This window comes from Lipophrys pholis (genome assembly GCF_963383615.2).
Source record: "Lipophrys pholis genome assembly, chromosome: 19".
Taxonomy (NCBI): Eukaryota; Metazoa; Chordata; class Actinopteri; order Blenniiformes; family Blenniidae; genus Lipophrys; species Lipophrys pholis.
This window is the reverse complement of record NC_137647.1, coordinates 6,745,179-6,766,483: the sequence shown is the minus strand read 5'-3', so window position 1 is coordinate 6,766,483 and position 21,305 is coordinate 6,745,179. Positions and strand designations below refer to the sequence as shown.

The 21,305-nt window shown below is 40.2% G+C and overlaps 1 protein-coding gene across 2 annotated transcripts; it reads left to right on the top strand.

The window, feature by feature from the left end:
- The first annotated feature begins 5,897 nt into the window (after window positions 1–5,897).
- Window positions 5,898–19,467, top strand: LOC308124189 (zinc finger CCCH domain-containing protein 7B-like). Of its 2 annotated transcripts, none has more exons than XM_080487065.1 (22): window positions 5,898–6,132; window positions 6,321–6,380; window positions 6,460–6,496; window positions 7,664–7,861; window positions 8,970–9,128; window positions 9,999–10,079; window positions 10,208–10,265; window positions 10,368–10,534; window positions 11,524–12,094; window positions 12,972–13,033; window positions 13,133–13,226; window positions 13,618–13,779; window positions 13,952–14,166; window positions 14,462–14,562; window positions 14,929–15,110; window positions 15,650–15,735; window positions 15,939–16,108; window positions 16,352–16,457; window positions 17,296–17,404; window positions 17,546–17,673; window positions 17,808–17,977; window positions 18,821–19,467. In XM_080487065.1, the coding sequence occupies exons 2-22, from the start codon at window positions 6,322–6,324 to the stop codon at window positions 18,999–19,001; spliced, it is 3,096 nt and encodes a 1,031-aa protein (XP_080343191.1). In that variant the 5' UTR covers window positions 5,898–6,132; window position 6,321; the 3' UTR covers window positions 19,002–19,467. The 2 variants fall into 2 exon arrangements, with proteins under 2 accessions (XP_080343191.1, XP_080343192.1); XM_080487066.1 differs by having other exon boundaries at window positions 5,904–6,132; window positions 17,808–17,991; window positions 18,821–19,458.
- Window positions 19,468–21,305: the final 1,838 nt, after the last annotated feature.

Here is a 21,305-nt window from a genome sequence, read left to right as displayed (position 1 = left end):
ATATTGCAGTGTATTGTACCGTGTATAGTACAATGTACAGTACTGTGTTTAGTACCATGTACAGTACTGTATAAAGTACAGTGTATAGTTCTGTGTATAAGACAGTGTTACTATTACTTCTACCTCCTATACAGCCTTTATTTTACTCTTCATCTCCTTGAACAATGAAAGCAGCTGATCAGAAATGTTCTACTAATATAAACTAGTATTTTACTGTTTTACTGAAGATCCCTGATGTTTATTAAATGAAGTAACCAGCTTTTCACATACCTGCTGCTTGTTGTCATCCTTCTGGTCATGTCATTAATATGTACTCTATTACATTTGTCTATATACATCCTACAGTTAAGCACTCCAATCATTTCTCTTTAGAATAAATACATAAATGGCTTATACTGTGTGAGAGTAAATACATAAATACACACATCACTTACACTGTCGAGCAAAGAAAGATATCAAGCAGAAGATAAAGGAAATTTTATTTAATAAACTTCAGCAGAACCTACAACAGTAATAACACAAGTTAGAAACATTATGTACATAGAATAATGACATTGTTTTGTAAAATTCTAAAGTTCTTTCTAACCTCATATATTATACAGTATTTTTTAACGACAGGTAGATGCAGGAAAGACTCTACCTTGCTGACATGTTTCAGCTTCATCTGTAGTCTTCCTCAGAGCATCATCTGGCCGGTCACCTGATAAAGACCGACATGTCATCACAACCAGATGATGACGCTCTGAGGAAGACTACAGATGAAGCTGAAACATGTCAGCAAGGCAGAATCTTTCCTGCATCTACCTGTCGTTAAAAAATACTCTATAATATATGAGGTTTATTGATGTGTACATTGACAACTGGGGATCTGTGCAGGATGCTCTTGTCCTGCACAGATCCTCCATGTACCAGCAAGTACTGGTACCAGCTGGGTACTTTCTGCTGGGTGACGGAGGAAGTACTGTATCCACCAAGTACTTTCTGATGGGGGACAGAGGAAGTACTATATCCATGCCTGCAGTGCACAGTTGTTATTATATGACTGGAATGGCAACCTGCTTTATTTCAATAATCAAAATCATGAACACGAAGGTACACAATGAATTCTGATTCATGATTACATCAAAATATATCAAATGTTTTCATGTGAATTTTAACTGACAGGCAGGTTGAAACCCAACAGAACCAGGCCAAACCTGGTGGTGCTCCATCTTTCTGAGAGCCTGGAGAGACGTCCTCTGGTTGCTGTCCGAGTGTTGTCTGTGTGGCATCGGGTGACATCATGGAGGTGGAGAGGGAGGTCCAGGGAGGAGAAGGACGGTCCAGGGAGGAGGAGGAGGAAGGTCCAGGGATGATGATGGAGATGACCAGGTGACACTGAGGACGCCCAGAGGGACCTGGCAGGAAGTGATGTGCGAGCGAGACTCACTGTCCAGCTACCTGCTCCTGAAGAACGACCTGCAGACCTCAGAGAGCAGAACCACATCTAGACAGGAAGCTCTCCTCATGGAGTCATGTTCTCTACTCATGTTCTCTAGACATGTGTAAATATATGGAGATAGATGGATAAAGACAGCGAGATCAACAGAGAGATCAACTGACTGTAAATGATTGTATATGACTGTAAAATATAGAACTTAACATTTGTCTGTGTTATTTCATAAACAATGTAATGTTGCTTTAAAGAAGAAATTGTCTCGGAGGAATTTCAACAACTATGAGGTCTATGAGGAGGACATAGAACAAAAAGCATGACACACTACCAGTTCAGTAAGTTATTAACTCATGTATGAATAAAATATATACATGTAATAATTCAAACATCAAAAACAATCCTCACTCCTCATCTGGAGGAGTTCCTCTTCTCCACTGGATCAGGCTTCAGGTTCCTCAGGAGTCCTGGATTCAAATAGTGCATGGTGTTAGTTTGAATCCACAGCATCCTCCAGTAGAACAAGTAGAACCTCCGATAGAACCTCCGGTAGAACCTCCAGTATAATGGGTAGAACACTTCAGTGCAATTGAGACAACACACTATGGCCAGTAGTACCTTCACCTCTCAGTCAAGTTAAATAGTTTTAAACAGGATCTTTCCCCTCAGCAGCAAATATAAATGTACATGAACACTGTTAGATTTACACTAAAACATTTAGATCTCATGAAAACCTCAGAACAAATGTTTAAGTAAACGTGATCTTGAAATATCAACCTCATAACAACATTTTAAGAACTATATTCTGGCCTAAAATACTCTTAAAACTGCACTCTGTTGAACAATGACGCTAATATTTCAGATTTTTACGCACTGTTGTGTGTTTCCTCCTCCTCGATCTCCTCCGGCTTCTCCTGCCAAATGCATTATGGGTAAATTGGCTTCCCAAGCCTGCACAGGTCAGTGTCGATGCATCCTCGAAAATGTGGGCGGAGCGAGGCTACATCCGGGTATTCCATGAGTACTCGGTGAGAAACGGCCTAAGAATTGGAACAGTACTTGGTCTCCCACTGATGACGTTTCACGAGTGCACGAGAGCACAAGTATAGACAAGTATGCTTATTGGAAAACGGCCAGTGTGTGCATGGAGATGTTTGTGTCTATTGAGACAGTCACTTCCTGTTATCTGCCTCTGAGCTCTTGTCTGTGAGATTCTAAAAACCACAGATTCGCACTTCCATATCTTGCTTGGACTGAATGTACTTGGTAATCTCATCTTTCATCAACCAAACTCTGTCAACACTAAATGAACCATGCACACGGATGGTTTGAAGAATCAGTCGGGCTTTTCAACCTCAATACACACACTCCGATGTGAGTTCTTCCCCAGTCCTGTGCGATTCTGCTCCTCGCAGCTTTCCTGCCTCTACTTCTCTCTTCGCTGTGCAAAGCCTGTCGTGTGCATTGATAAACACACAGTTATTCTCAAAAACACATTCATTATACAAGCCTCCTTGTCATTTTTCGCAAATTTCGAAAGTTCGCAGTTTTACTTACGCTCACCTGTCGGCACCGACAGTCCATTCTCAGCTTTCGCAAATCCGAACACTTTCTCCCCGGGGAAAAACTGCTCCGACGTTTGCGAACGCTCATCTGTCGGCACCGAAAGACAATTCTCAGCTTTGGCAAATTTAAAAAAAAAAACCCTGTCTGCATTAAGACAAAACATGCTCCTCAGAGTCCCCCAAACTTTTATTTTTATAAAGTGACGTTGAAAACTAGCGCCCCCACATTTCAATGGTAAGGACAAGAACTGCATGCAGACCGGCAACTTTATTAAAGTTAAAGAGTGAAGATTCACACTCATGGTAAAATAAAGATGTTTAATGTTTAAAAACTGTTTCTAAATGTCTTGCACAAGAATGGAGTGACTCTGTTTTGTGTTTTTTCTTCTTTTTTTTTGCAGCTTTGAAAGCTGGATTATGGTTTCTGCATGAACTTGTGTGGCGTTTTGCTTCGCGCAGCGGCGGCCCTTCCCACACTGCATAATGTGTCTTAAAAAAATAGCAGGAAAAAAAAAAGCAAAACTGCTTAGAAAAGAGATACGAATGTTGTTGTTTCTTCCAGTGGCCATAAGATTCTATAACTCCTCCCGTTAGTGTTTGCTTTGTTTTGGTTAATGGCATCCTCTCTGTGCTTATATTAGTCACTTAATGCCTTGGACAAATTGACATTTAAGAGTATTTGTGTTATTTGTATCCTGTCTTATTTGATATTCAAATTTCTTTCTATTTATTTTGTGTGAAGCAATGCTTCAAGATAATTCCCTTGGATTAATTAAGTGTTTCTATTCTCTCAAAATTGTCTGAAAAATGCTAGAAAAGAAGAATATAGCCTCTAAAATCAGTTACAAAAACAGTTGAAAATGTTATGCAGTGATTACCATCCTATATTGTAATTAGAACTTTATAAATACGACACAATTTGCGTTTTATTGTTTTAAAACAACTGTATATGAAACTTTAAGCGGTGTCAGCCTCAGTTAAGTCTAATTTATAACATGTTTGTAGTCCTGTAAATCTCTTGTCATGTTAAGGTGATATAAAGGACCTGTTTCAATGTTTTTGTTTTTTAGTCAAAGTATTTCATTAATTCAGAATGTTAATTACTCATTTTCCAAAGCAATATGGAATTACTGTGAAAAAAAGGAGGGATCTAAACTTCAATAAAACTTTGACTCGTTCATGCATTTTGGTCTATGAGCCTGGTGCTGCAGGTTTCTTCCTATAAAAACATGAGGGGTTCTTTTCCTTTCTACAGTCGCTTGTGCTTGCTCTTGTGGAATTGTTGGGTTACCTCTGTGAAACTGCCTTGAAATGACTTTGTTGTATTGGGCACTATATAATTTAAGTTGAATTTCACTACAACTAACACCTAATAAATAAAAAATGAAATAAAAAAACTTTCTGGAAAACCTTCCGCGAAATAGGGATTTTGACCGGCAACAATCCCGCGAGTTCTATTTATTCCCGTGATGTCTTTTTTTTTAATTCCCGCAAAGTCCATGGTGCCGTTACACAACGGCAGTGCCGGTCTTTCCTGTCGGTGACATAGGCATGGCCTCTGGCGCCCTCTGCTGGGGGTTGCTGCACTAGCAAGCCAGCAGGTGTTAATACAAGTCTCAACTCAAACGGTTTAATTAATTGGCATTAAAATGTAGAAACATAAACCGTCGTGCCTATCCTTTTAATCACAGAAGCGCGTGATGATTGTATTGATGTTGGCTCCTCTAGACAACGTGATTATTCCAACAGAGGAATTAAAGTGGAACCATATTAAATAAATGATAATGCAAAATCTATCACCATGAAGATTTTAAGAAGTTACCAAGCTACAAAGACTTCATGATTTTGTTGTATGGGATGATGTTAGTGACATTATAATCCAGTAAAATGTCATCATTGCGCGTTACTTTCAGTACTCAATTCCGGCCTCGAGGGCCAATGTCCTGCTTGTTTTAGGTCTCTTCCAGTCGCAACGCAATTGAATGCAATAAGGGGCTTGTTATTGGGCTTTTTTGTTTCAACATACTTGATCATGACTTGATGATAAATTGAGGGGTGCTGAGGCTGGGAGACATCCAAAACGTGCAGGACATTGGCTCTCGAGGCCTGGATTTGAGAATACCCCTGAGTGCTACCACAAGCCATTCATATCTGAAACTCAGTATGTCTGTAAATACCACCGTCCTGTCCTGGCACTGCTGAATACTGTAAATATTGCAAATTATATTGTCTCTTGTATTTTCACAATTTTGGACTATTTGTGCAATATGGAGCTGTCAAATTTGCCTATGTGGGAAGTCTGGTCTGATCTGATCTTATCATATTCTTGCTGCAATTAAACTGTTTCCTGCCAGTCCAAGGCAATCCATCATCAATGACTGTAAATCTGTATTTTTGTCACACTCTTGAAACATTTCAGTGAGTTTGTGTTCATTCATCCTTTCATTTTGTTTATTTATTTTTCATTTTCCAAATACTGAAGTGTGTTCTTTTATATAAAATTAGTATTATTGTCTACCTTGTCATTTAATATTTTGATATGTAAAAATAATATAAATATACTGCAATTCATCTTATATTTGCAGTGCAAATACAATATAAAAAATAAAATACTATTTTACATATTTATTTTTCTTTAATATTCTCATTTACATATCTTTTGTGCACTATAACTTAATTACCCCATGTGTTGTTTTTACGAACCCTGAATTGGATAAAAGGCTATGGGTGATATAGATAGATAGATAGATATCAGGAAAACTTGGAAGATAGATAGACGTTTTATTGCAGGCGGGGGGTCAAACAAAACAACAAAAATCCCTTGTGGGTTGTTTTCCAGATGTCTCGTTGCTTGTGTTTTGTTTTGTTTTCTCGCGAGATGTCGCGAGAACTGTCGAGGAGGTGGCGGAGGCGGAGGAGGAGGCGGAGGAAGCAGCTGCTGGTCCACCATGCAGGAAACCGAAACTTATAGCGTGTGAACGGTGACTCGCCAAACGGGGATACTCAGCGAGTGGATGAACCCGTGAATCTTCTCCCCATTTGTCCGCGTCGGCGCTGCTTCTCAGCGGGTTTCTGACGCGGCGTGTCCCGCTCGTTAACTTCGCCTCGGTTCAATGAACTTCCTCAATTCTTCGGGTAGGTGTTTCTAAACTTGGCGTTACAGAGGCTTGCTTCTTTTCCTGCTCCGTGTTTACGAAGGGAACGCGTGCACACGTCACGTGGTACTAAACGTCAACATAAAGAACACATAATTATCTTTTATTTGTTTGTTTTGTTTGTACTAATGTCGCTTTTTTTTTATATTATTTTCGCCTCCTTTCAAGCATGGACGCTGCACGCCTCAAACGTCAAGAGGAGATAAAACGAGCCCTGGCGTTTATACAGTGAGTGGGTTCATTTCAGGACACCCGGGACACAGACTGAAACATGTTTTCAAAACAAATCCACCTTCTTCTGTTCCAGGTCTCCCCTGGCTTATCCAGACCCAGACGGCTACCAGGTACTGCTTTTCCACCCACTGCTTAATCTGGTCTCCCCACCATGTTTTTGGACTCGTAGGTTTTGATTTGCCTGGTGGCTGCGAGTTGAGGTCACACCCCTCCGTTCTCTGTTTTGTTTCACCTGAAACACGGAGGCCCTGCTTTTACTTGCAGTTCTGTTTCTGGATCAACAAACAAGGAGTTCTCCTGAAGTTTACAAACTCACCGCAATCCTCTGATTTTATATTGCATTAACTGCGACACTAGAAATTAAAATGTTTTGGGGATATACCCAGAAATAAAAAGCACACTTTTTGCAATTAATAGCCTCAACATTCTGCTTGTGACATATTTATTGCTGTTTTACACATTATGCATGCCGCATCTTTTATACTACTAAATCCTCATGTCTTGTCATGGCTTGTCTGCAAGGAATTCACACTAAATATGACTTGTTGGGCTGCGAGATATTATAAGTTATATGTGTTTTCTAGTCACGTCTGCTGTGCAGTTTGACGCCAGCTCATGACCTGTTAATAAGACTGAAACATTGTTTAGGTTTAAGTCGCTTGATGCTTGTTATTGAACCCAAAATGACCCGACTTCTACACCTTGCTGAATGGATGGACTCGGTAGTTTCTTAATGTGTTTGCTCGGCTAATTCTTCTTATGACTTTTATTATGAAGTAAATACACTGCATTGAGACAGACCTTCAAACTGAGCAGGCAACATTTTTAAACATTCCCTAACCCGTACTTGTGGCATTCTGGATCAGTTACCCTTCAATTTATTGTCATTGAACGATAAATCCTATTCTACCAGGTTTTATCTGAGCTTTCTGGGTTTTCTCCGAGTAAAAGTTTGAACCCGTTTGTTGATTGTTCTGTGATGGACTGGTGACCTGTGGCGGGTGTTAGCTGAGGTCCGCTCCAGGAATGTCACCCTAATTTGGATGATGTGGTAGAAAAAAATGGCTGGATGGATGATTTCAAGATCTTTATTAAACGATGAGCCGCTGAGTCCACCACTGCTATTAAGAACTTTTTAGTAAAATGACTCAGCATCTCCGTGGAGCGTGAATTAAAATAACTTGCACTCTTATGGTTGGTGTCCATCAAGCCGGATCCCCATTGTTTCTGACTCTTATTTCCATGTTTTTTTTTATTTATTTATTTGCTTCATATAGGACTTTCTGACCACATTAGTGTGCAACCTGCTTGAGGAGGGAAACGCCTTCTTTCGAGACAACGAATGGGAGCAGGCCGTCAGAGAGTTCACCGAAGGCTTGAATGTTTCGCGCTACGCTGAAGGCGGGGACGTCCACATCCCCCAAGCTTTGCTGGAGAGCCTGTATGTGAACCGCGCTGCCGCTTACCACAGTTTGGTGAGAATCATTTCAGTATCTTGTGGCTGTAATTCAGGCCCGTGCAACACTTCTTCTGTGGTCTGGACCTGTCGGCTGATAATTATGGGCGTGAGGTTTATATTACAAGTCCACTCCTGTTAAGCTCATTGAACTGATGTTATTCCTCACGAGCAGAATCTCCCTTTTTTTTTGTTTTTTTTTCCTTGGAATCGACATTTTTAAGCTCATTCATATAAATGAAACGAGGAAGGCTGAGGGCTGTTAGAGCCACTATCCAAAATAAAACAACTAAAATCCAAGAATACATTAGAAAGACGTTCCCAAAGGATGAGAACGAGGAGGAGCAGGTAACCTGGACGGACGTGCCCCTTCACAGCTTCTAACACCTGCTAGGTTTGAGGAAGTGGCTGATATCTAGAAGACCCATCAGTGGCTTGAAAATGCTGGACTGACATGGAAGCACTAATGGCAACACAAGTACCTGCACTCAGCACAAGGGCCGTAGAGGCAAGAGTCTACTGCAGTAGATCAGACGTCTGTTCTAATGCTGTTCAGCAAATCTTCAATGTTTTAATGGTGTTGCACCTCCAGTAAGTCCATGTTGTATTTTCATATTGTTTTCATATGGAATTCATCATTTGTTTGCTTTTAGAAGCCCGGTTACTTGTTTCTTTTTTTTTTTTTTTAAATCTGGCAGCAGTGCCTGTAAAAGTTCTAAAAACAACAAGAAAAGAAAAATGAAGAATTTCCAGTTTGGTTGTTTTTTTTTTTTCAACTTTTGATAGCCGTCCAAATGTATTTCCTCATCAGGTTCCCTGGTTATTCCTCATAAATTGTGATTAGTTTCTTGAACTGACCACTCGGCTTAAACTTGAATACAAATGAATGACTCGATGCAAGCAGCACAAACCTCAGTGTTGGAGTATGTAATATTTACCCGGATGCTCACTGGCTTTCAATACCAAACATCCACATTGTGCCGTCTTTCGTTCACTTAACAGCAACTTTAAAAAAAAAAGGGGTGATATTTTCTGCAGGAAGGGTCGCTATCACCGATCTGTGTGCTTATTGGTTTGCTTTCCCCGACGTAACTGCTCCTTGTTTGTCTTGTTTATCTTTCCCACAGGGGAAGTATGATGAAGGCGTGCTGGACAGCGACCGTGCACTGGAAGCATGCCAGGACAGCCGCAGGGCTCTTTACAGGAAGGCGCTCTGTCTGAAGGCGCTTGGCAAGTTCAGGGAGGCCTACAACTGCATCTCAGTGTGTCTGCTCATCTGTCCTCTGGTAAGGGAAGCAGAGTTCATGCTCCTGGGTGCAGCTCTTAAAAAAAAAAAAAAAAGTCACAGAAAAATGGGTTTAAAATAATTAAATGCTCTGTTGTGTCATTGACAAGCATTTTAGGTCTATTTGAGCTGAAATAAATTTAATCCTGCCTCAAATATGAGCAGGTCAAATGGCCCTGAGACTCCAACATTCCATTTTTATTTTCATAATACATATTGTGTAACACCCGATATGTCCTACGCTCCCTCCTCTTGTAGTGAAATATACATATTATACTATCACCACAGTAATTCATCAATAATGCATCACCTGAGATTGAAGCAGTCTGTTGAGATGAAAAATATAATCAAAGGAAGAAGCATGTGTGGGCACCTGCCTTAAACAGGAAATAAAAAGTATTTGATTTGGGGAAAGTCAGTGAAAGTGTTTATTACTATTCTGCGTTTTGCTGTTTTTTTTAAATGTTGTTATGCGATTTCGCTCTAAAATCAGAATCAGAAAGGTTTTATTGTCATTTCACAATGAATAATGAAATTGCCCGTGACTCCTCTTTACATACATTGCTCCTTTTGTCTTGGAGGTGTTGAGGATCAGGATCCTCGCACCACTCAGACAGAAGTGTCACCATGTCTGATTGTTGATTTAGATGAGTCCCACGGCTGTTGCGTCGCATATCTGTTTTATCTGTCTCTTTACTTCTCCAACCCAACCTGTGAAGACGCTTTCAAACCATGACTTACATGTACGACTACGTCATAGAGAATAAAGAACAATGGTAGACTGGTTTGAAATGCCATATTTTGTGTGAAATTGTCATAAACATGTCGTTCAGCAGTTGATTCATTCATTATTTCCTTTGACTCTTTTCAGGACAAACAGGTGAACGAACTCGCGCAGGAGCTGTCCGCCCACCTCGGACTGAAGATTCGAAAACCCTATGTCAGCTCAAAGGTGGGTTTGGTGGAGGTTTGGTTATTGTTGAGACTGCAGAGTGGTGTGGTGCTCAGCACTCGCGCATCATAATGAGAATGTCCCTGAGTTGCTATATATTTTGAGGCGTTTTCTCTTCTTTTCTCCAGGTGCCTGCAGACAAGTTAGGGAATGGGTTGAACTCTCAGCAGAGCGCTGCACCAGCAGGTGAGAACACAACATGCACAACACCGAAATTAGGTTGTTGAAGCAGCATGAAAGATCAATACCATGTAAACTCTGTGTACCTTTGCTTCTTAACTTGTCCAGCTGGTTCTTCCACGATGCCCCAGTCTTCCTGCACTACGTCTTCTCCGAACCACAACCTGCCTGCGTTCTCCAGACAGCCGGACAGGGTGGAAACTCTGGAGGACTCTGAGCTGATGGGAGATGATTTGGACAGTCTGCTCGATGACTTTTCCACTGAACCAACCAAGGTGAAGTTTGTCCAAGTTTGTCCTTGCGGAATCGGAAATCTTACCTCTCCTTGCTGATAAGGCATGAATGGGCTGTTGCTGGTGGAGGAGTACAAAAGAAGCAGACATCGTTTTGCCACAGTAATTCAATTCAACTCAACTTTATTTACACTGCACCAAATACAACACAGTCACTTCTCGGTGCTTTTTACAGAGAAAACCCAACAAATCCACATGAGCATGCGTAAGTGACTGTGGAAAGGAAAAGCTCGCCAACAGGAAGGACATTTTGCAGAACCAGGCTCAGAGGTGGTGGCTATTGGAGTGAGGGGATAGAGGAGAGAAAACGATAGGACAGACAGACAGAGTGGTGGTGGTGGTGGTTGAGGGTGGGGGTCTGTTCAAACAACAACGAATACGCGTGTATCCCCAAAACTTTCTTCACTCTTGGCGGGGTCCGTTTATACGACGCAGGTGTGCGTATCCACTGTATCTGCTGTTTTTATACCGGCTCCCAAGGTGGAAGGATTCTTTCACGGTCACGATTCCCACCTGCAGAGACTGCCGGAGGCGACGGCGTGCTGTTACTGCGCATGCATCTCTCTCCTTAGCCTCCGGCAGCTTCACTGGAAAGTGGTCCAGAGTGTCTTGAAACAATAGTTGTTCATGTTATATAGCCAAAGAGCTTAAAAATGCAAACCAACAGACATTATATAACTGGAAAACTGCATTCTTGTAGTTATGGTTCAATGCTGGCTAGGTTTCACTCAGTAATTCACTACAAAATAGAAGCTACTTGTTCACGTGATTATAACAAGCGTTTTCTTACATGTACAAAATATAAAAAAGTTATAGACTGTAAATCATCTCGGATGATGAGTGTGAAGCTTCAATAACTAATACTTACACAGCATTCATTAAAGAGACACTTGGCTTCTGTCCTTTTGCACTCACTCTCATTGTTTCATCTCCATTCAGTCACAACTCGTGGTTTTCTCTCCCCCTTTCAGGCATTCCGGATCCCCAGCAGGACATTGGACACTTTCACACAACTTGCTCCGTCTGACCTGCCTGCCCCGACACCCAAGCTCCCTCCGGCCTTTTTCAGCTCGACCATCAGCCAGCTCAACGCCTTGGACTCCTTCTCAACCGAGGAGCTTGACACCGCTGCTGCAACACTGGATATCTTAGATGACCTCTCGACCTTGGAGCTTGGAGACGATTCGCTCTTACCCCCCGCGGTGGCGGCGCAGGACTCCTTGGACAGTCTCGATGCCCTCGATTCCCTCGATGACCCATTGGATGATGCTTCTGTCGGAGTCCACGAGCCCCAAACTAAGTTCAACCCAGGGCTGAAGTCCCTTGATGAAATGCTCGATGAAGTTCGCCCAATGTACACTTTCCCTATTTCAAATGGTCACATTGGGACCGTCCCCAAAGCTGGCAGTAAAACGTCGGACCACCTCAACTGTCTTGATACTCTGGACTCATTTACCTCGGAGGACCGGAGAGGAGGAGCGCTGCCTGCAGCCTCACATGTGAGAAAAAGCCTGGATTCGATCTCAAGTTTCACTGCAGCTGGTGAGTGTGACTCCTTGCTGATTTATTTAATTGGCAGACTCTGTGAGTCGGAGTTGTAGTGAAAGGATTAAAGCGGCCAACTGTTGAAGGAGTTGAAGCTACACTAATAATTTAGGGCTAAAACTTTGTTTCCGCTTCAAAAATAAGTTCTACAGAGACAAAAGCTTTAAATGAGATCCATAAAGTTCAGTCGTGATCTTTGTCAGTAGTAATAATTATTCAGTAAGTGAATGTGGTCCCTCCAGGCTGCTCTACAAATACCAAAGATAATTCTTACTTTTGTACCGAAGTACATTTCAGAACCTACATTTAAAAAAAAAAAAAAAAAAAAAAAAAGAAAGAAATGCAGACCTTTCATATAACAGACACATGAAATAATTAGATTTGTACAAACATTTCTCTTTCTGCAGTCATGCTGCCCGTCTTAACACCGTAACAACAAAAGCAGTGTTTAGTTATCACATGAAGGAATTTCCTCAGATCTATTGCTCTTACTCGCCGTAACTCCGAGAGAAACTGATGAGACTTTGGTAGTCAAAGGTCATGGCCACAGTGACAATTAGTGTTTCCTGCATTTTCAAAAAGGTTCTCTAGTCTTTACTTGTCTACGTTCCCGTCTGCACTCCTAAATTAGGTCATTCATTCATCAAGAGTTTCTCACATTTGCACCGCGTGTGTGTATAACGCTGCGGTACGTATTCGTCTAGAAAAAGCCTCGATGAACCAGGAAGAAATTTTAGCATGTCAGAGCTGATTGTCAAATCTTTTCTTTTTTTATGGAATATATATATGTGGATAATTAAAATTTCAAGAAGGTGCAGTGACTCCACAATGTTATAAGACTATAATATAATACTAATCTGTCGTCACTCCCCAGGTATCACAAGCTCTCACAGTGCCGCCGCTTCAGGGACGAGATCTCCACAAAATCACTATAATGTAAGATTGATGGTCTCAGCTGGGTTAACTACCCTTCATGTGTGTTTATTAATGTTCACTAAAATCTTTTTTTTTTTTTCCTCCCTCGTGGAAATGAAGGAGAGGGCCAGCCACGGGCCGAGTGCAGCCTCTAACCCCCTGTTCACAACCCACGAGTTCCTGCAGGCTTGTTCCACCTGTTTCCCTCGGGAAGGTATGGTAGGAGTCTGGTAGTGGCAGTTGGTGTGGTTGTTAATCAATCCATCCAGTAGGGGGCAGTGCGCGTTGTTTGTTTCATGAGGGACATTTCTCATCCAAACATCAGTGAAACGAGTTCAAAAACACTACAATGAGTGTTTGTGTCCCCAGGAGTACTTAAAATGTATTTTGGGGGATAATTTGTCACCTTATGCTGTGAACTTTGATAGTAAAGACATTTCATAACCTTTTGACCCATGTGAAGCACAAAAACGCAGTGCTGACCTCTAGGTCACCCTTGTTCACCCTTTTAATCTCTCCTGTGTGAAAGTGCTGATTTATGGGCCCATTTGCATTGTGTCGCAACGATCTTCAACATGTTGTTTTTATTTGTGTTTCACTCTTAGGTGTGGGAATATATAGTTACGTTCACAAGCCAAACCTGGCCCACAAATGTGCGCGAGACATTCTCCTATGTAGGCGAAAGACGGAGCATCCCCCAGAGTGGGTCAGAGTGCGATCGATTCCCCCCGGGAAGTCATTTTTTGGACCTTATGTACTTTGTCGAGGTAAGCATATGATGATTAAATGAGAGATCATTCTTGATCACTTTACTCCTCATTGTAGTTAAACTAATACACAAATCAACTGCATAGAAACGGTTTCCTCCGAACTCTTAAGAATGAACTTATGGATTGGCCAAATACAAATATATATATTTTTTTTCATTGATCTTCGCAGAGGTAATAAACTCTGGAAAACTGGGTATGTGTAAGTATGGCGAGAGCTGCACGTTTGCCTACAATCAGCTGGAGATCGACGTTTGGACGGAGGAGAGGAAAGGGACGCTGGACAGGGACCTGCTGTTTGAGACAACTGCTGCCAAACTGGACCCTGTAAACAACATCACACGCCTTCTGCAGGAAAACAAGGGCATGTTCATGTTCCTCTGTCAGGTTAGTGCGTCGGTACCGTTGCTTTACTTGTTTCGTTTATTGGAAAAAGGAAGAGACGTGAAAGAAAAATCCACGTATTGCACATGTTGGTATTTTGACGATGACACTATCGGCAGAAAATAACTTTGAAGTGATTTTAAAGCTGTCAATAAATATGTGAATACATAATTTGAAATACATTTTATTCCATTACAAAGAGCGTATTCGTTAAAATTTGCCTGTTTGGAATGTTTTTCCCCATTTTGTTCTCTGCATATGTATTTTATTTTGTGTTTCCGTGTTTGTCTCTCTGCAGGAGTGCTACGACAACAAGCCCAGAATCATCAGTAAGCGCTCCCAAGACAATCACACCGTCTGCTCCAACATGGACGTTCACCATAATTTTGATGCTGATAAGTGAGTGTGTTTGAAACCTCATCGTCTTTCCTTTACTCGCACTACAATAACAATTAATTCGGTGAGTCTCAACTTTTGGACCGGCCTGTTTTCAGTCGGTCACTGGCCTCTAATTGAGGAAAAAAAACTGTTGGGACAAAATCTGTGAACTCATGAAAACACAGTGGAGTCTGTTAAAAGTTTGATGTCGCTGAATTTAAGAGTTGTAATTAAATGCGGTTAATTGACCATAAAACATTTTCTGTCTACAAGTTTAACTTCTGGTCATCGGCATCCTTATTCTTTGATTCAACACATTTTAAAAGTTGAATATTTTACTGGAGTTACACTGTTTTATTGCGCCTCTTTCTGTGATTTGTTTGTCAGGTGCCTGGCGTTTGTGGTGAGGACACACAACGTAATCTACAAGAAGGTTCGCCCGCTGAGCGTCCTGTGCCAAATGGACTTGTGCCGTCAGGCCATCCGCTACGGCTGCGTGAGGGAGGACACGTGTCACTACGCCCACTCTGTCATCGAGCTGAAAACCTGGAGGGTGCAGCGGGATACAGGTGGAGTCCCATCAGATCCATTTTTACAGGATTAACATGCATCCTAGAAAAAAAATGGATAAATGAGATGTCCTGACAAACATAAATAGTTTCTTACATATATATATATATATATATATTATACTTCTTACTGTAATATTTTTTATGACTTCAAATCATTTCTGTTTATTACATTCTGATTCAAAAATATTCAAAATTTACAGTTTTAGTTATTTATAGAAAATGATATTTAAATTCCCATGTTTATATGTGCTTAATGTTTAAAACAAAATTAGATTTTAATGTTTTATACTAGAAAATTGAGTCAAAAGATATTGGCAATGTTGATAAATACAGCAAATAATTTCAGAACAGTACTGCTTGTTATTGGGGATAATTTAAGCGTGGTAGCAGTGGTAATTTGGATGCATCAGGTCTTCCGTCTATTTTCAGTGATGATCATCTTCAGCTTGTTGAACTGCCAATTCCTGTTGATCAGACATGAAATGAAACGAGATTAATACACACGAGTTAAAGCTTTAGTTTTTCTGTATTTCCAGGTGTCAGCCCCGATGAGATTGTGAAGATATCTGACAAATTTTATGAAAAGCTGGAGCAAACCTCGAACAAACAGAAAAGAAACCAAGTGAGAGTCCAATTTTAAGCCTTTCAAATCAATATTAGGGTTTTTTTTTTTTGTTTGTTTTTAACTTGACTCCATCATGAATAACGATGAGATGCTTTTGTTCTAGAAGTATGTGTTGAAATAAGTACATTTAATATCAGCATAGTTATTTTTAAGCGTGAAATTGATGAATTTTACTCTCTTCCTTATTTAAATCCAAACAGTTGTCTGCCGGAGCCTGTGAGAATAAACCAAAAGGAGCTGTAGGCGGAGGAGACGCTGGTAAAAACCTGGACATGAATATGAAGTTTGCCTGTGCTTATTGCTGGCGATACGGCCTGATCAGTGAACCAGACAAATCCCTCAAGCACTGCTCCGCTAAAGCCCGACACGCGTGAGTAACGACGGTGAACCTGCAGAGTTTGGAGGACAGTGGAATCGACGTTCCATCGATTGGAGAGTTACGCTTCCTGAACTGCCAGATCATAAAATATCACTCTCGCTTGAACTAATAACCTCGTGTTTTCAGTCGGAAATGATTTATTCAAAGTGTCAGGAGATCAGAATACAAGATATGTCAATATACAAGTGTTTACTTAAATGGTTGCTTTCAGTGTTTCTGTCCTTTCGTCCTCAGGTGGACCAAAGATAGACGAGTACTGCTGGTCAGGTCTGTCGAGAGGAGTAAGTGGGTTCAAGTCCGACCACTGCCGCACGCCAAGCATTTACCTCTACAGTATGAGGTAGGTGGAGCTGAATTTCATGAACTTCATGACTTTGTCTGCTTGTCTGTTTAACAGTTTTTTTTTTCCAGTCTGATGTCTTTCAGATGTGGAAATCTTATTGTCTTGTTTCCATGAACACTCCAGGATCAGATAGCAGATTTCTATACACCAAGAATACCGTCTGAGTCAGTGGATCAATCCCATAACAACAGTAGCTGTTTGTGACGTGTACACGATTCCACTTGCAGCTTTATGGAGAAGCGCTCAAGTGTTTAAGATTTGTTAGCGAGGCTAATCGAGCAGGTTTAGTTGCTTTCTCTTTGAAACTGAACGGAGCAGAAAGAGATGAACACAAGCACCTTATTTCTCCACATGGTGTGTAAAGCATTGCATGTTGACGTCTAACAAACATGCACATAAACTTAGATTATGAGAAGCAATCTCATGGACAATGATCATTACCATGGTTACACCACCTCCTCCAATCAGATCTAAATTGATTAGGGCCAATCTAATCAGATATTAGTGTTTACATGATGCACATTTAACATCGGTGTTCAATCTGATGACTGTTGGTCCATGAAATAACTCCTACTGTCTAACTTGTTGCTTTTGATATAGTTTTTTTTTTTTTTTTATTAAAACCCTATTAACATTAATTATCATTGTCTTACTTACTATAAATTGTATATAAAAGGTTAACATATATGAAAGAATAGCTTCATGTTGAAGGTCTCTAATGCTAAATACAATACTGCTCTTGCCCAGAAGGGGGCAGCCAAGGTTCGTGTCTGCTGTGAGTTTATCCTCATCATTGAGATCTCTGTTTGACATCAGCCTGTTTCTCTTTTGGCAGATATGCACTCAGATTTTGACGAAGAAGAAATGCACCTTCACGGGCAACTGCACCTTCGCTCACAGTCAGGAGGAGAAGAAGATGTGGATGTATATGAAGAACAATGACAGTGAGTGCATAGAACCCGTCTGCGGCAGAGTTGCCTTGAAATAATGAGAAAAGAGAACATGAATACGCTCGATAAACATTACTTTTGTTTTAAGCCGCCAGTGTATTTAGTCTCTTCATCTTTTATTGTTTGTGCCTGCAGTGAGGGACATGCAGCAGATGTACGAGATGTGGCTGACATTAACCGTCCAAAACCGCCCGGTGAACGGAGCGCAGCCCGCCTCGGAGGACAAATTCATCATGATGCCAACCGACTACGCTGAACCACTGGTGGGTTTTTAAAGTGTAAACAAAGAAAAACATGTCTAATGTGTCAGCAGCACTCACTCAATAACAGATGAGTGTAATGCTTCGCTCTCTCTCTCTCTCTCTCTCTCTCTCTCTCTCTCTCTCCTGTGTTTCAGAGTGGTTTCCACTGCCGCCTGTGCGGTCGACACAGTAACAGCGAGCGGCAGTGGCAGCAGCACATTTCCTCCGAGAAGCACAAGGACCGAGTGTTCAGCTGCGAGGGGGAGAACGAGGCTCTGATGTGGAGCTACCGCTTCCCCGGCACACAATTTAAACTCTGCCCAAAGTAAGATCCTGCACGCAATCGCCAAAGTAAACACGTGCTGAACTCCAAGTTTATCAATATGGGTTTGGGTTCCCAGGACCAGGGAAATATGACCTCAAAATATCAGGCGAGCCTATGAAGAGAAAACTAATCTGGCAAAGTTTCTATTAATTTTCAGGTAGAAACACTATAAACAATCCACATTTGTTACCTGTAAATTAAGATTATTCTAAGTGTTTCTTCTGTTTAATTTTGATCCTGGTTGCCTCAGTTTAATAAAATAATTGAATATTGGATGTGTAATTAAATATTTTTCATAAATGCCATGATTACTTGAGTGAACACTTTTTAACGGATTTAAATTCTTGTCAGTCTTGTTTTACTAATTTAATAAAGACAAAATAAGAATTTAATAAGAAATTCAATAGATATTTAAGGATTTTTTAAAAATCAGATATAAACCCCAAATTTCAACATTGAATTCTTCATTTAGTTCAGGTTTATTTCAAATAAACAAAAGAATTCACTGTTTGACAGGAATCTAAAAAGTAGAACTTTTCCATCCTATTTAATTTTATTTTCTTGGAGGATTTATTTATTTATTTATCTTTTTGTAGTAACTTTAGGTACAGACATAAAATATTGTTGTTCAGAGTTTAATGAACCGGTTCTCAAGGAGATGATAGATTCATAAATATGTATTTTGTTTTTATCTTTTTGTGCTTCCCTGAACTGGCCATAAGAACACTATGCAGGTAAATTATGTAATAAAAATGAAATTTAAACATGCAAACTCCCGAAGCCGGGAATCCTCACGCTGAGGCGAGAGTTCGACTGAACCTGCGTTATCTTGTCGATGTTCAGGTTGGATGACCGTTGCCCTGACGGCCTAAGCTGTGACTTCGCTCACAGTCCGGAGGAGCTGCAGGAGTGGACAGAGCGACGCGACTTCCTGCGACAGAAACTAGCTAAAGCCCGGGAGGACATGCTCGTCATGCCCGACGAGTTTGACTTTGGAAAGTACAACTTTCTACTTCAGGACTGAGCGACGTTTTTCAGCTTTTGAACCTTTTTTAAATTTTTTTTCTTCTCGTCACTGCCAGACAAGCGTTTTTGTGTATTAGGGGTTTTCAAATTAAAATGGCTTATCATGGAGGAGTTCACGTTCAAGCCTGAAACGTGTGCCGCTGTTCATCCCAAGGTGTTTACTTTAATTGTTTGTGCTTTCACATAAAGCTGCAGTGCAAACTGCACAGTATTGTTAAAAAAAAGACGTTTGTGTTTGTGCCACATTAAAAAAAACAAAAAAAAAACTATCTTAAGTGAAACCTAATCAATGGAATGCAACCTTTTTTTTGTGCCTTTTTTTTTTTTTTTGTTTTTTTTCACTATTGTGCTTTTGTTTCAGCAGGGATTAATAATGAGTGACGTCAGTTCATATTTGGAAGAGCAACATTTGTTCCAGACAGTAACCATGCAATAAAAATACTCCCCACAAAGCATTTCAGCTCATCCAGTTTGTGTTCTTTTCTGGCTTGTTTCCTTTATGAGAGTGGAAACGTGAAGGGAGTGCTGACCTTGTGAAGGAAGGAAGCTTTCCACTCAGTCTGATAGTTTTGTCCCACTGCCCTTGGCATGTATTACATTCCTGTTCTTATGGGAGGGGCATTTTGGGAGGACCGAGCTCCGGAGAGGCGAACGGGGGAATGTCTTTACCCGACAGGAAAGTTTCTGTTAAATACGTTGAGTGTATAACTAAAAATCATTTTGTAAACTGATGGCATTAGACCAGACATTGGGTGAGAGAGGGGGACTTGACAGATCCTTCCCTCCTTTTTAAAAACCCAATCAGTCAAACTGAAACACATATAACAGCCATTGGAGATGTTAATCCTTCTGGGACCATGTTTATTAACTCCCTCAGTCCTTCAGTCCTTCCTAACCTTAGGAAATCAACAGTCATTGAACACATTAAGTCATTGTGCTGTATATAATCAAACCTTTTACCCTTTTAGTTTGACCAAGTATCTCTTAGTTGCTCTACGGTATGGAAAACATCAACTAGTACAAAATATCTGATCAGTTGCACTCTTGACACTTATAAAAGTAAAGCATAGAAAATTTTGCAGTTTTCAGACTTTAGTACTAGATTACTAACACAAAAATACAGCAAGAAATGCTTTGTGTTACATTTCGTTTTCAGGAAGAACAGAAGGCCTTTTTGTCATTATCCAATCCAAAAGTGCTTTTGGTCAAACTTACAGTTTAAAGATCATTTTATTATATATTAATTCCCTAAAATAGCATTTTTGTGAACTGTTAAAAGTGTCAATATTTTAAAAATCATCTTTTCAAAAAATCCAAGGTTTGAGTATTTTTACAAGCAATAAGTACCTAACAAAGGGTTAACAAGTTAATATTACCATGACACCACAGAAAACATTGATTCATAGACAGATTTAACATTGGTGTTAAAGTAGAGCCTGAGCTAAGCAACTGATTCATCACTTGAAAATTATAAAATAACAGGGTTAACTTCTTTAGGGTTTTAACTTTTATCCTATTTTCACAAGTCTAATGCCAAGTGAGTGCGACATGTGTGCTTATCATCTATTTGCTGATGAAAGCATCTTCACCTCAGATCTGGACGTGTTACTCTTGGTAACACACTTCTCTTGTCATGTCACCTCGTGTCATCTTTTCTTTGAAATGTCTCTGATACTGGAGCCGTGATAAAAACCTTATGTAAGTCTACTTACAATAAAAGGAATGTGCAAGTAACACGTTCACCCAAGATGAAGGATGCGAAACAACAAGAACAGATGACTTCATAGTGTCAGTTCGTTTGGAAAAATGTCGAGATTATTATTTAGAAAACACAAAGAAAACCCGCTTACCTGACTACCAGATAATCACTTAAAGAAATTATTGTGGTGATTAATGATAAATTGCAGCAAAGGGAATTACATCAGTACATCCATTTTTAAAGAATTTCAATCAAATCATTATTTTTTTTAATCTTTTTTAGGCTTTGTTTATTATTAGTGAGTTGAATGTTTTTTAGCTTTGTTTTTTTTTCTACAGCATTTACACATTTGCATTTATTTGTATGGATGGTCTAAATGAGATTCTTAGCTCTTTAAATGAAAATATTATCCCTACGTTGCCATTAAATGACAAGCACATACACAATTGCATACATACCAGTCATATAAGTTACATTAATTGCTCTCTTTATACCTGTATATCACCACAGATTCTAAATCTCTTGCAAAGTGGCATAGAACATGTCAGAATAACACATTTATACCATTTAAAGATTACCTATATATTGTTGAGTAGTTAGGTG